General features: G+C 46.3%; 1 protein-coding gene across 1 annotated transcript in view; it reads left to right on the top strand.

Moving 5' to 3' along the window:
• The window catches only part of LOC135558942 (receptor-type tyrosine-protein phosphatase S-like), a 100,397-nt gene extending 90,267 nt beyond the window's left edge, over positions 1-10,130 (top strand). The window contains exons 33-37 of the mRNA XM_064993183.1: positions 91-217; positions 313-438; positions 1,318-1,472; positions 5,722-5,857; positions 7,317-10,130. Coding sequence (XP_064849255.1) covers positions 91-217; positions 313-438; positions 1,318-1,472; positions 5,722-5,857; positions 7,317-7,385 — 613 coding nt within the window. The 3' untranslated portion in view covers positions 7,386-10,130. The remainder of the gene's footprint in view (positions 1-90; positions 218-312; positions 439-1,317; positions 1,473-5,721; positions 5,858-7,316) is intronic.
• The last annotated feature ends 3,825 nt before the right edge of the window (positions 10,131-13,955 follow it).

Below are 13,955 nucleotides of genomic sequence, written 5' to 3'. Positions count from 1 at the left end.
TGACTTGGACCAGGTCTGATAAGCTATGTTAAACTTGCTAGTTTTATCTTTATGGTCTATTAATTAAGGATTGTGTCCATGTGGTTATAGGCAGCAGAGAGGTTACATTGCCACCCAGGGTCCACTAGCTGAGACCACAGAAGACTTCTGGAGAATGCTGTGGGAACACAACTCTACCATCGTTGTCATGCTCACTAAACTGAGAGAGATGGGACGGGTAAGGTTACGCACACACATGCACGCAAGCACCCACCTACTCACACACATACACGCACACACGTGCCATCTCTGTTCCTTTGTGTGTCTCTACAGGAGAAGTGCCATCAGTACTGGCCTGCGGAGCGTTCAGCCAGGTACCAGTACTTTGTAGTGGATCCCATGGCTGAATACAACATGCCCCAGTACATCCTCAGAGAGTTCAAAGTCACTGACGCAAGGGTGAGTGTGTGTGTGAGTCTGAGTGTGTGAGAGTGTTTTTGTGTGTGCAACATTTCCACAATACTCTCCATCCTCCTCAGACAAGTCAAGGTCAATGACGCGTGACTATTTATGCTTGTGTGTGTGTTGTAAATGTAACTGCGAATTACTTATCCCTTTTGTAGGGTATTTTATATTGTAATCAGTCACCTCTCCCCCTTATTGTCCATCTATCAGGGGAGTTTGTGAGGGCCCTGGCAGCTAGCAAGTTCAATCGACCCACCGTAGATTACTCTAGTCAACCCTGTCCTCTCCTAACGCCCTGAACGTGTGTGTGTGTGTGTGTGTGTGTGTGTGTGTGTGTGTGTGTGTGTGTGTGTGTGTGTGTGTGTGTGTGTGTGTGTGTGTGTGTGTGTGTGTGTGTGTGTGTGTGTGTGTGTGTGTGTGTGTGTGTGTGTGTGTGTGTGTGTGTGTGTGTGTGTGTGTGTGTGTGTGTGTGTGTGTGTGTGTGTGTGTGTGTGTTGATAAGCCTGTCCTGACGGCCCATTAACAGATGTTGTATTGATCTCTGTGGAGTCAGGTTGTCTGAGCAGAGGAAATATGTAATTGGCTACAGACAGACAGGCTCCAGAGCCAGGCAGACAGGATTTATACACACATAGATCAGACAGAGAGAAGATGAGGAGGGTAGGTGGTCAAAAACCATAACCAGACCTGCAACCTTACTAGAAAACATAACTCTGTCTGAATAGATAGTACAATAGTTTGATTGGTAAAAGCAGTAGGAGGGAAATCTTGCATTCACTTTTCCAATCACGTACAGAGAGCAGTGTTTACTGGTAACAATAAGGAGGAAGGAAGGGTGTATGTCACTTCTTCTTCCTTCCACTCTCCCATCAGGATGGCCAATCGCGGACAGTTCGTCAGTTTCAGTTCACTGATTGGCCAGAGCAGGGAGTTCCGAAATCTGGAGAGGGCTTCATCGACTTCATTGGCCAGGTGCACAAAACCAAGGAGCAGTTTGGTCAGGACGGCCCAATCAGTGTCCACTGCAGGTAATAGCTATAGGTTTTGATTAACAATGCATTGCCCTTATAGACTTCACACATCTGTTATTCCCCATTACTGCTGTATAAAGATTTTCCAAGATGGCGTAGCAGTCTGACGTGTATTTCTCTTGTCCCGTCTTGTACATAGTCGTTTTCCTCGTCATATATTTTGTATTTATTTTAATCTCACTTTCCATCTACGAACTGAATATACTTTCCTGCAACCCGCCTCACCCAATGTAGTATGGATCTGCTATTTTTATACTTTAGAACCCCCATCAGAAGTTAGCCAGCTAACTAGCTAGTAGCTAGTAGTCAGTTAGCCACTGCTAGCAGTCTTCACCGTTAACTTGGAAACCAGCCAGCTTCAGCTCGGTCAATACCTACCAGTCTGCCCAGCGCGATATCAACCCAGAGCATATCGGACAACTTTTTCTCTGCCTCATCACCAGATTCCTGGTCCATTACACCGGATCATCGCAGCTAGCTAGCTGCATTTGAGTGGCTACTGCTGGCTATCGCCTCTGTCCCAAAGCAAGCACCAGTTAGTCTTGAACTAGCCTTGAGCTAGGCCCATCTTACAGCTAACCGAAGAGATCTACCAGCTAATTGGGCTACACTACCTCTTTTGCCAATTGGCCAGGGCCCTTTATTGCTGACACATAGCCCTGCCGATCCATCACGACTGGTCTGCCGACGTAATCGTCCGAGGTGTTTTCAACAGGCTCTTCCATTACAACATCGCCGAAGGATCATCTGCTATCTCTGGCCCGCTAGCTGTCTGAATTGCCGTTTCTCCAGCTCGCCTAGCGTAGTAGCGACTACTGAACGGCTCCCTGATGCACCTGTTGCTGCTCATTGGACCCTATGATCACCCGGCTACACATGCCTCTCTCTAATGTCAATATGCCTTGTCTTCTGCTGTTTTGGTTAGTTATTATTGTCTTATTTCACTGTAGAGCCCCCATTCCTGCCCAACATGCCTTAGATAGCCCTTTTGTCCCACCCCCGACACATGCGGTGACCACACCTTGCTTAACTGGTGCCTGTAGAGACAAAACCTCTCATCGTCACTCAATGCCTAGGTTTACCTCTACTGTACTCACATCATACCATACTCTTGTCTGTACATTATTCCTTGAATCTATTCTACCACGCTCAAAAATCTGCTCCTTTTACTCTCTGTTCCGAACGCCCTAGACAACCAGTTGTTATAGCCTTTAGCCGTACCCTTATCCTACTCCTCCTCTGTTCTTCTGGTGATGGAGAGGTTAACCCAGGCTCTGCAGCCCCCAGCACCACTCCTATTCCCCAGGTGCTCTCATTTGTTGACTTCTGTAACCGTAAAAGCCTTGGTTTCATGCATGTTAACATCAGATGCCTCCTCTCCAAGTTTGTTTTATTCACTGCTTTAGCACACTCCGCCAACCCTGATGTCCTTGCCATGTCTGAATCCTGGCTTCGGAAGGCCACCAAAAATTCAGAAATTTCCATCCCCAACTACATTTTCCGACAAGATAGAACTGCCGAAGGCGGCGGAGTTGCAATCTACTGCAGAGATAGCCTGCAGAGCTCTGTCATACTATCCAGGTCTGTGACCAATCAATTTCAGCTTCTACCTTTCCAGAAACAAGTCTCTCACCGTTACTGCTTGTTATAGACCCCCTCCCTCCCCCCAGCCCCCAGCTGTGCCCTGGACACCATATGTGAATTGATCGCCCCCCATCTATCTTCAGAGTTCGTACTGTTAGGTGACCTAAACTGGGATATGCTTAACATGCCTAGGGGTAGCCAGGCATTTTCTAGAGGATTGAGGTCAGGGCTTTGTGATGGCCACTCCAATTCCTTGACTTTGTTGTCCTTAAGCCATTTTACCACAACTTTGGAAGTATGCTTGGGGTCACTGTCCATTTGGAAGACCCATTTGCAACCAAGCTTGAACTTCAATTCAATCATAACGATGGTCATTATGGTTAACAGTTATATTTTTGTTTCATCAGACCAGAGGACATAACTCCAGAAAGTATGATCTTTGTCCCCATGTGCATTTGCAATCCGTAGATACTTTTGTACCTGTTTCCACCAGCATCTTCACAAGATTCTTTGCTGTTGTTCTGGGATTGATTTGCCCTTTTCGCACCAAAGTACGTTCATCTCTGGGAGACAGAACGTGTCTCCTTCCTGAGTGGTATGGCGGTTGCATGATCCCATGGTGTTTACACTTGCGTACCATTGTTTGTACAGATGAAGGTGGTACCTTCAGGCGTTTGGAAATTGCTCCCAAGGATGAACCAGACTTGTGGAGGTCTACAATTGTTTTTATGAGGTCTTGGCTGACTTCTTTTGATTTTCCCATGATGTCAAGAAGAGAGGCACAGAGTTTGAAGGTAGGCCTTGAAATGCATCCACAGGTACACCTCCAATTGACTCAAATGATGTCAATTATCCTAACAGAAGCTTCTAAAGCCATGACATAATTTTCTGGAATTTTCCAAGCTGTTTAAAGGCACAGTCAACTCAGTGTATGTAAACTTCTAATTCACTGGAATTGTGATACAGTGAATTATAAGTGAAATAATCTGTCTGTAAACAATTGTTGGAAAAATGACTTGTGTCATTCACAAAGTACATGTCCTAACCGACTTGCCTAAACTATAGTTTGTTAACAAGACATTTGTGAAGTGGTTGAAAAACAAGTTTGAATAATAATATAATAATATATCCCATTTAGCAGACGCTTTTGTCCAAAGCGACTTACAAGTCGGCTGGGGCCACTACTTTTACATATGGGTGGCCCCAGCGGGAATCGAACCCACGACGCTTGGCGTTGCAAGCGCCATGCTCTACCGACTGAGCCACACAGGACCCATGAATGCCTACAACCTAAGTGTGTATAAACTTCCGACTTCAACTGTATATCCATCCTACCCTGCCTTTCTAAAATCTTTGAAAGCAAGGTTAACAAACAGATCACAGACCATTTCGAATCACAACGAACCTTTTCCACTATGCAATCTGGTTTCCGAGCTGGTCATGGGTGCACCTCCTCCATGCTCAAGGTCCTAAACGATATCAAAACTGCCATCGATAAAAAACAGTACTGTGCAGCCGCCTTCATCGACCTGGCCAACTTTTTTGACTCTATCAATCACCACATTCTTATCGGCAGACTCAATAGCCTTGGTTTCTCAAATGACTGCCTCGCCTGGTTCACAAGCTACTTGTCAGATAGAGTTCAGTGTGTCAAATCGGAGGCTCTGTTGTCCGGACCTCTGACATTCTCTATGGGGGTACCACAGGGTTCAATTCTCAGGCCGACTCTTTTCTCTGTATATATCAATGTTGTCGCTCCTGCTGCTTGTGATACTCTGATCCACCTCTCCGCAGACGACACCATTCTGCATACATCTGGCCCTTCTTTGGACACTGTGTTAACAAGCCTCTAAACAAACATCAATACAATACAACACTCTTTCCGTGGCCTCCAACTGCTTTTAAATACTAGTAAAACTAAATGCATGCTCTTCAACTGATTGCTGCCTGCCCCTGCACACCCGACTAGCATCACTACTCTGGACGGTTCTGACTTAGAATATGTGGGCAACTACAAATACCTAGGTGTCTGGTTAGACTGTGAACTCTCCTTCCAGACTCACATGAAGCATCTCCAATCCAAAATTGTATCTAGAATTGGCTTCCTATTTCGCAACAAAGCCTCCTTCACTCATGCTGCCAAACATACCCTTGTAAAACTGACTATCCTATCGAACCTTGACTTTGGCGATGTCATTTACAAAATAGCCTCCAACACCCTACTCAGCAAACTGGATGTAGTCTGTCACAGTGCCATCCGTTTTGTCTATGGCCTATTTATTGCCTTACCTCCCTAATCTTCTACATTTGCACACACTGTACATAGCTTTTTCTATTGTGTTATTGACTGTATGTTTGTTTATGTGTAACTCTGTATTGTTGTTTTTGTCGCACTGCTTTGCTTTATCTTGGCCAGGTCGCAGTTGTAAATGAGAACTTGTTCTCAACTGGCCTACCTGGTTAAATAAAGGTGAAATAAAATACAAAATAGTAGTCTGGCTGACATATTGGTAAGTTCAGAGCTGGTATTTGTTTGACCCGTGTGTGTGTGTGTGTGTGTGTGTGTGTGTGTGTGTGTGTGTGTGTGTGTGTGTGTGTGTGTGTGTGTGTGTGTGTGTGTGTGTGTGTGTGTGTGTGTGTGTGTGTGTGTGTGTGTGTGCAGTGCGGGTGTAGGGCGAACTGGAGTCTTCATCACTCTGAGCATTGTTCTGGAGAGGATGCGTTACGAGGGAGCTGTGGACATCTTCCAGACAGTGAAGATGCTGAGGACACAACGCCCTGCTATGGTGCAGACGGAGGTAGGCTTCAAAGACACAACGCCCTGCCATGGTGCAGACGGAGGTAGGCTTCAAAGACACAACGCCCTGCCATGGGGCAGACGGAGGTAGGCTTCACAGACACAACGCCCTGCTATGGTGCAGACGGAGGTAGGCTTCACAGACACAACGCCCTGCCATGGGGCAGACGGAGGTAGGCTTCACAGACACAACGCCCTGCCATGGGGCAGACGGAGGCTTCACAGGCCCTGCCATGGGGCAGACGGAGGTAGGCTTCACAGACACAACGCCCTGCCATGGGGCAGACGGAGGTAGGCTTCACAGACACAACGCCCTGCCATGGGCAGACGGAGGTAGGCTTCACAGACACAACGCCCTGCCATCGGAGGTAACAGACACAACGCCCTGCCATGGGGCAGACGGAGGTAGGCTTCACAGACACAACGCCCTGCCATGGGGCAGACGGAGGTAGGCTTCACAGACACAACGCCCTGCCATGGGGCAGACGGAGGTAGGCTTCACAGACACAACGCCCTGCCATGGGGCAGACGGAGGTAGGCTTCACAGACACAACGCCCTGCCATGGGGCAGACGGAGGTAGGCTTCACAGACACAACGCCCTGCCATGGGGCAGACGGAGGTAGGCTTCACAGACACAACGCCCTGCCATGGGGCAGACGGAGGTGGCTTCACAGGCGGAGGTAGGCTTCACAGACACAATGCCCATGCTACAGACTATGGTGCAGACGGAGGTAGGCTTCACAGACACAACGCCCTGCCATGGGGCAGACGGAGGTAGGCTTCACAGACACAACGCCCTGCTATGGTGCAGACGGAGATAGGCTTCACAGACACAACGCCCTGCCAATGTGCAGACAGAGGTAGGCTTCACAGACACAACGCCCTGCCAATGTGCAGACAGAGGTAGGCTTCACAGACACAACGCCCTGCCAATGTGCAGACAGAGGTAGGCTTCACAGACACAACACCCCCTGCCAATGTGCAGACAGAGGTAGGTTTCAACACCCTGCCAACACAACGCCCTGCCAATGTGCAGACAGAGGTAGGCTTCACAGACACAACGCCCTGCCAATGTGCAGACAGAGGTAGGCTTCACAGACACAACGCCCTGCCAATGTGCAGACAGAGGTAGGTTTCACAGACACAACGCCCTGCCATGGTGCAGACAGAGGTAGGCTTCACAGACACAACACCCTGCCATGGTGCAGACAGAGGTAGGCTTCACAGACACAACGCCCTGCCATGGTGCAGACGGAGGTAGGCTTCCCAGACACACCGATGACCTCTCCAATTATAAAATGGTTTGATGAGAAATGGACAGATATTGCTAGATGTTTTTTTTCTCCATTCATTCATACAGATAGCAGACCACCTCACTAGCTACACTAGCGACATGTCCATGTCAGTTATCAATATACTGCACTAGACAGAAATCTGTCTATTCTTTCTTTTTGTTCAGGATGAGTACCAGTTCTCCTACCAGGCTGCCCTGGAGTACCTGGGGAGTTTTGACCACTATGCAACCTAAGAGAGGAGAGGAACTGTCATCCCTCCTTCCTTCTGCTCAGATAGAGGTCCACAGAGAAACAAGGAACAACCAACGAGAGAAGCAGGCTGGAAAACGACAAAACAATGAACCTTAAATCCCACCTGAGGGACGACACTACTAACAAGGAGTAATTATTACGAGAACATCAGCAACAAACAAAACAACAACAACAACAACTAGATGAATGTCAAAGAAAACCTGCGCTCTCAGGAAAGACCTGGAAAGGGTGTGTTGGGAGTCGGAGACAGACTACTACATGTGTAATCCTGCTTATTCTTCTTACCTCAGTGTTCAAAATGTGGAGGACTTATAATACCTGTGTGTGTTGTGGTCAGCTATTTCAAAAATGAAACCAGTGAAAAACAAAAACTGCTTCAGAAACAGGAGTTGTGATATGTGTGTGTAAAAAATACAAGGACACAAAAAGCCTGGATATTTGCTGCACCCTAAATGGGTTTTTGTGTTATTATCTTTCTATCTATGGGTTAAGTGTATGAGGTGTGAAAGTGCAAAGGTGAACGTTTTCATGTGTCTGTCGTTCTGCATTCTGGTGTCTGTTGCTGCCAGAGCTAGTCCTGGCTTAACCTGAGCACAGTTTTAGACAGAGGACTAAACCTAGTCGTAGACATCAAAGTAGGACTAGAGGGCTGGTTTGAGCTGCATGTCCGTGATTGGACGCCAGACTCTCCTACCCACAGTGCCAAGAGAAACCACGCTGTTCCTGGGCAGATGGAAAATGTACTTTGACCTCTGATGAGGAGGAATGGTGCCCTACTATCTGTACATCCAGCTTACAATACATGAGCAGTAAAACTCACAGATCTAGAATCAGTTTACCATCCTTAAATTGTAACCTAAACCATTTGGTTGAAAAAGCTAAATTGACCTTGATCAGTGTCTGGGGGCAACTTCACCCTACTCCCAAGTGGGGATCAATATTATGACAAGTCAATGTTTAGTCATCCATGCTTACTTGCTATTGCTGACATCATATTTCATAACCTAATGAAGGTAAATGTTAAACACAGATTAGGCAATTCCATGTCAATCCCAGCCTGTCATTTCAGGAGGTTCCATGTATGAATTGAATGTTGTCTATATTTTTCTTGGAGGGCCATTTCGATGAATGAACAGAATTTCAAATAATGGTCTTTTTTGGGGGTCAATTTCCAGCTTCTGCAGAAACAATTGTAAGGATCCTATTCATTGTGGTTCAGTGTCTTTGCCTTATGTTTCACCTGGTTGGATCTCAGCAGCTTCCGCTGTATCCCATGTACCTGAGCTAAGCATTGAGTGTCATGATGTAGCTTACACCTATTGAACCTATTTGAACACCTATTTGAATTGTCACTATACATTGGAATGGTCCTGATGGCTCAGTGGGTTGGAGCCGGGTTATGACAGCATTAAGGTTGTGGGTTAAATTCCTGCTTGGGGCTACGTATATGGTACTGAATATGTGTGTTAACCGCGAGTTGCTTTGGATGAAATTAGTTTTGCTTGTTAAACAATGTAAATCCCAACGGGTTGAGAGTAGAAGAAAGAGGTTTGAACTCAAACTCAACCCACTCTCTTCCTCTCAGTCCCTCCCTCGGCTCACAGTGGCTCTTTACATCTCCGCTCCGGTTTCTCTCTGCTCGTAGTCTTATAACTGTGCAGACAAAAAAAACGAACGACACAACCCGATGCTTTCACCTCAAATCCACTCCGACATTCCCCACCATCCCTTGAGATGTTGTCCTCTTCTCTTATTGATTTGATGTACTATAATCTGCTTCCCCAGATACGTCGTGATTGTAGAGCACAGTATGGTTTATCGTACATGAACTTGAACTGTACATACCGTCTGACGTATAGAGTTCTTTATAGTCCAGTACATAGGCCTGAGCATAAGGCGTACATTCAGTACAACACACATAATTATTTATTATTAAAAAAAGAGCCTTATTGTTATTGTTGACTTTGTCAAATATTTATTTGATATGATTTTTAAAATATTTATTATCATTCTATTTTGTTACTGTTATTAAGACTTGATTTTTTACTATTGGTTGATTTGTTTATTCATAGTTTTATTTGGGAAAATAACCGAATATAACCAATGAGATGTTGTTTACTTGGCAAGCCAATTTTACTGTATGATATCATCAATGTTTTTTTAATTGTCTTTTTTATTTGCTTTAGTACAATGTGTACAGCACTCTGTGTAGAGTGCTATTTGATACTGATGTCCTCATAGATAGATACTTAGAGCCAGACCTAGTTTCAGTTCAGTGACTCCCCCCGCCCCCATTATCATAGCTAAAGTGGTACGATCCGATCGCCAATACGGCAGCATAGATAGAAAGTTTAAACGGTCGAGGAAAGTACAGTAGTTGTTGAAAGTCTATGCTACACTGTTCAATTAGAGTGTACTACTATAGATCGAAGGAGTATATGATAGCATTTTGGGACAAATGGTGGGGAAAGTATTTAACAATTAAGTTATCCGAATATGAAATTTAAGTTGGGTCAAAAGTTTATCTGGTGTGACTTAACATTTTAATGATTAAAATATAAATATACCTGAAATGAAAGACCCACAGACTAAACATGTGACATCAAGTAAGGGCCAGTTTCTATGGCATCACATATATCCTGTTACCTAGTAACTGTTATTTTCTTTAAACCCTGGTTGTAGATAGTATTGTATGTTGACTTTGTATTAAAAGCAGGATGATTGGAGATACAGCATAATGAGTCATTTGGTTCCTCTGTCATTGTTTGTGATTGTCTGACAACTGGCTGCAAATTCTACAATGTAAAAGTATAGGAATATAACACAGCAGAAACAAGGGAGGAAGCCTTTGTGATGAGATACATTTCAAGAAGAAAGGTGTGAAGTGTATCTTTCTCCACTAGGTGGTGTCCAACTACCTATGTAGAAAAAACATTTCAATTTATTTTACCAGGCAAGGCAGTTAAGAACAAATTCTTATTTACAATGACGGCCTACCGGGGAACAGTGGGTTAACTGCCTTGTTCAGGGGCAGAACGACAGATTTTTACCTTGTCAGCTCGGGGATTCAATCCAGCAACCTTTTGGTTACTGGCCCAACACTCTAACCACTAGGCTACCTGCCGCCCCAACATGTAGGCTACATGCCGCCCCAACTGGTAAAGGTGAGCCCCAACATGTAGGCTACATGCCGCCCCAACTGGTAAAGGTGAGCCCCAACATGTAGGCTACATGCCGCCCCAACTGGTAAAGGTGAGCCCCAACATGTAGGCTCCATGCCGCCCCAACCAACATGTAGGCTACATGCCGCCCCAACTGGTAAAGGTGAGCCCCAACATGTAAGGCTACATGCCGCTCCAACTGGTAAAGGTGAGCCCCAACATGTAGGCTACATGCCGCCCCAACTGGTTAAGGTGAGCTCCAACATGTAGGCTACATGCCGCCCCAACTGGTTAAGGTGAGCCCCAACATGTAGGCTACATGCCCCCGCCCCAACTGGTAAAGGTGAGCCCCAACATGTAGGCTACATGCCGCCCCAACTGGTAAAGGTGAGCCCCAACATGTAGGCTACATGCCTCCCCAACTGGTAAAGGTGAGCCCCAACATGTAGGCTACATGCCGCCCCAACTGGTAAAGGTGAGCCCCAACATGTAGGCTCCATGCCGTCCCAACTGGTAAAGGTGAGCCCCAACATGTAGGCTACATGCCCCCTGGTAAAGGTGTGCCCCAACTGGTCCCAACTTAAGGTGAGCTCCAACATGTAGGCTACATGCCGCCCCAACTGGTAAAGGTGAGCCCCAACATGTAGGCTACATGCCGCCCCAACTGGTAAAGGTGAGCCCCAACATGTAGGCTACATGCCGCCCCAACTGGTAAAGGTGAGCCCCAACATGTAGGCTACACATGCAACATGTAAGGCTACATGCCGCCCCAACAACTAGGCTACATGTAAAGGTGAGCCCCAACATGTAGGCTCCATGCCGCCCCAACTGAGCCCCAACATGTAGGCTACATGCCGCCCCAACTGGTTGAGCCCCAACATGTAGGCTACATGCCGCCCCAACTGGTAAAGGTGAGCCCCAACATGTAGGCTACATGCCGCCCCAACTGGTAAAGGTGAGCCCCAACATGTAGGCTACATGCCGCCCCAACTGGTAAAGGTGAGCCCCAACATGTAGGCTACATGCCGCCCCAACTGGTAAAGGTGAGCCCCAACATGTAGGCTACATGCAACTGGTAAAGGTGAGCCCCAACATGTAGGCTACATGCCGCCCCAACTGGTAAAGGTGAGCCCCAACATGTAGGCTCCCAACATGCCGCCCCAACTGGTAAAGGTGAGCCCCAACATGTAGGCTACATGCCGCCCCAACTGGTAAAGGTGAGCCCCAACATGTAGGCTCCATGCCGCCCCAACTGGTAAAGGTGAGCCCCAACATGTAGGCTACATGCCGCCCCAACTGGTAAAGGTGAGCCCCAACATGTAGGCTCCATGCCGTCCCAACTGGTAAAGGTGAGCCCCAACATGTAGGCTACATGCCGCCCCAACTGGTAAAGGTGAGCCCCAACATGTAGGCTACATGCCGCCCCAACTGGTAAAGGTGAGCCCCAACATGTAGGCTCAACATGCCGCTACATCCCAACTGGTAAAGGTGAGCCCCAACATGTAGGCTCCATGCCGTCCCAACTGGTAAAGGTGAGCCCCAACATGTAGGCTACATGCCGCCCCAACTGGTAAAGGTGAGCCCCAACATGTCGCCCCTTTAACCAGTAAAAGTCCATCTAATCTATCAGTATACCAGAAAGTGTTCCTACCTGCAATCCCTCAACATTCAGGTTGTGAAACATTTCCTTGTATTTTGTATTTGGATCAGGCAAATTGTTTTCTTTAGAATGTTGTAATGGATGAAAAATGTCTATGTGTCATCTAAATTCTAAAACGCAGTTGCAATACCCTTATGCACTACAGAGATTGTCACAAGCTTCTCACCCATTGTGTAGTGTGATACAGTGATAGTACACAAAGAATGGTGTTCCCTGAGCATGGTTGGGTGTGAGTTACAGGAAACTTACGTAATACCAGGGCGCGCACACACACACACACACACACACACACACACACACACACACACACAAAGCGAGGTGCTGCAGATCCTATCACCTCTCATTCTGATGCACCTAGATGATACAGTCTATGGCACTTTTTGCTCAGCTCCGAATGTACGCCTTATACCTCCAGCTTGACTATCTTTCCCCCTCAAACTTGCATGATATTATATACAGTAGAAGATCTGTTTAAATGTGAGTGAAATGCGAGCGAAATTGCTTCCATGGTGCAAACCAATTGGGGTCAAGCATTTACATTGAAGCACGTTGTCATTAAACTAATGTTCTATTGGATGTAACTCTATCATTCAGCGGTGTCACATTTCCTTGTGGAGATCTCTGCTGTGACAGGCCCAGTAACCCTAACCCTCTGTCCCAACACAATAGCTCACAACGCTGAGGGAGGGCGTAACACTACACCTCGCCACTCTGACGCCAAAAGAATACAGCCGCAGCGATAGTACACTTGGCCATATAAACTTATACAGCAACCCAATCTGTCTGTCCCTGTTAGTAGGGGATGCTCTCAGGTTGACCTAATGTCTGTAGTAGTATCGGGTTGGTTTGTCAGAGGGTGGTTGAATTCCTTGCTAATACAGAATGGAGAGGTATCGACTTTTTGTTAATTACAAGCTAATAAACGTATGAATATCTCATGCTGTGGCTTATTCATCAGCCTGGCTAACAGGGTTGTTTTGATATGGACTGTATGAAATGCATTAACAATCCCTTCACCCCAAGGCACCTAGTAGGTCTCCGTAACGTACCTTGGGGTTGGAGTGAAATATGTTCCGGTACTAATTTTGGGTGCCAGTACGTATTGTTTATATTTAGGTGCAGAAGCTAAATACTTTTGCGCTAATATTCAATAAGAGGAACAGGAGCTCAAGCAGTAGAACATTTGAGGTGTTGGTACTCAGCTGAGCTCCTGCCCAAGTCAAGCACTAGGTAAAGGGATTGTTCATGCATTTCATACAGTCCATATCAAAACACCTCAAGTCCAATTGTCCAATTGAGCTGACATATTCAGTGTTTACCATGAATCTAGTCCCCACTAACGCAGGAACATTGCCTTCTTGGGTTAGAGTCAGATCTGAGCCAGCCGACACCAGCACAGCAGTTGTTTTGACAGTGCCAGAGGTGGAACTGTAGTGGCCTGTAGTAGCTTATAGCCTACCTAAAGCGGACATTGCCCTTGACTGCACCGAGTCCCATTTCGGAGAAATCCCAAGCAGCCGTGTTTACAAATTCAAACACTGGAAAGTGATATGTAATCTACACCTTGATTATGCTGATAGAAAAATCCACATTATTTAGATTTATAAACTGGGTGGTTTGAGCCAAACTGCTGATCAGACCATATACAATGGGTGACAAAACATTTATTTTTACTCTTCTAATTACGTTGGTAACCAGTTTATAATTAAACAATAAGGCCTAAGGAAGTG

The sequence above is a fragment of the Oncorhynchus masou genome, chromosome 17, assembly GCF_036934945.1.
Source record: "Oncorhynchus masou masou isolate Uvic2021 chromosome 17, UVic_Omas_1.1, whole genome shotgun sequence".
Classification (NCBI taxonomy): Eukaryota; Metazoa; Chordata; class Actinopteri; order Salmoniformes; family Salmonidae; genus Oncorhynchus; species Oncorhynchus masou.
Note: the sequence above shows the minus strand (reverse complement) of the source record. Positions and strands in the feature narration are given on the sequence as shown.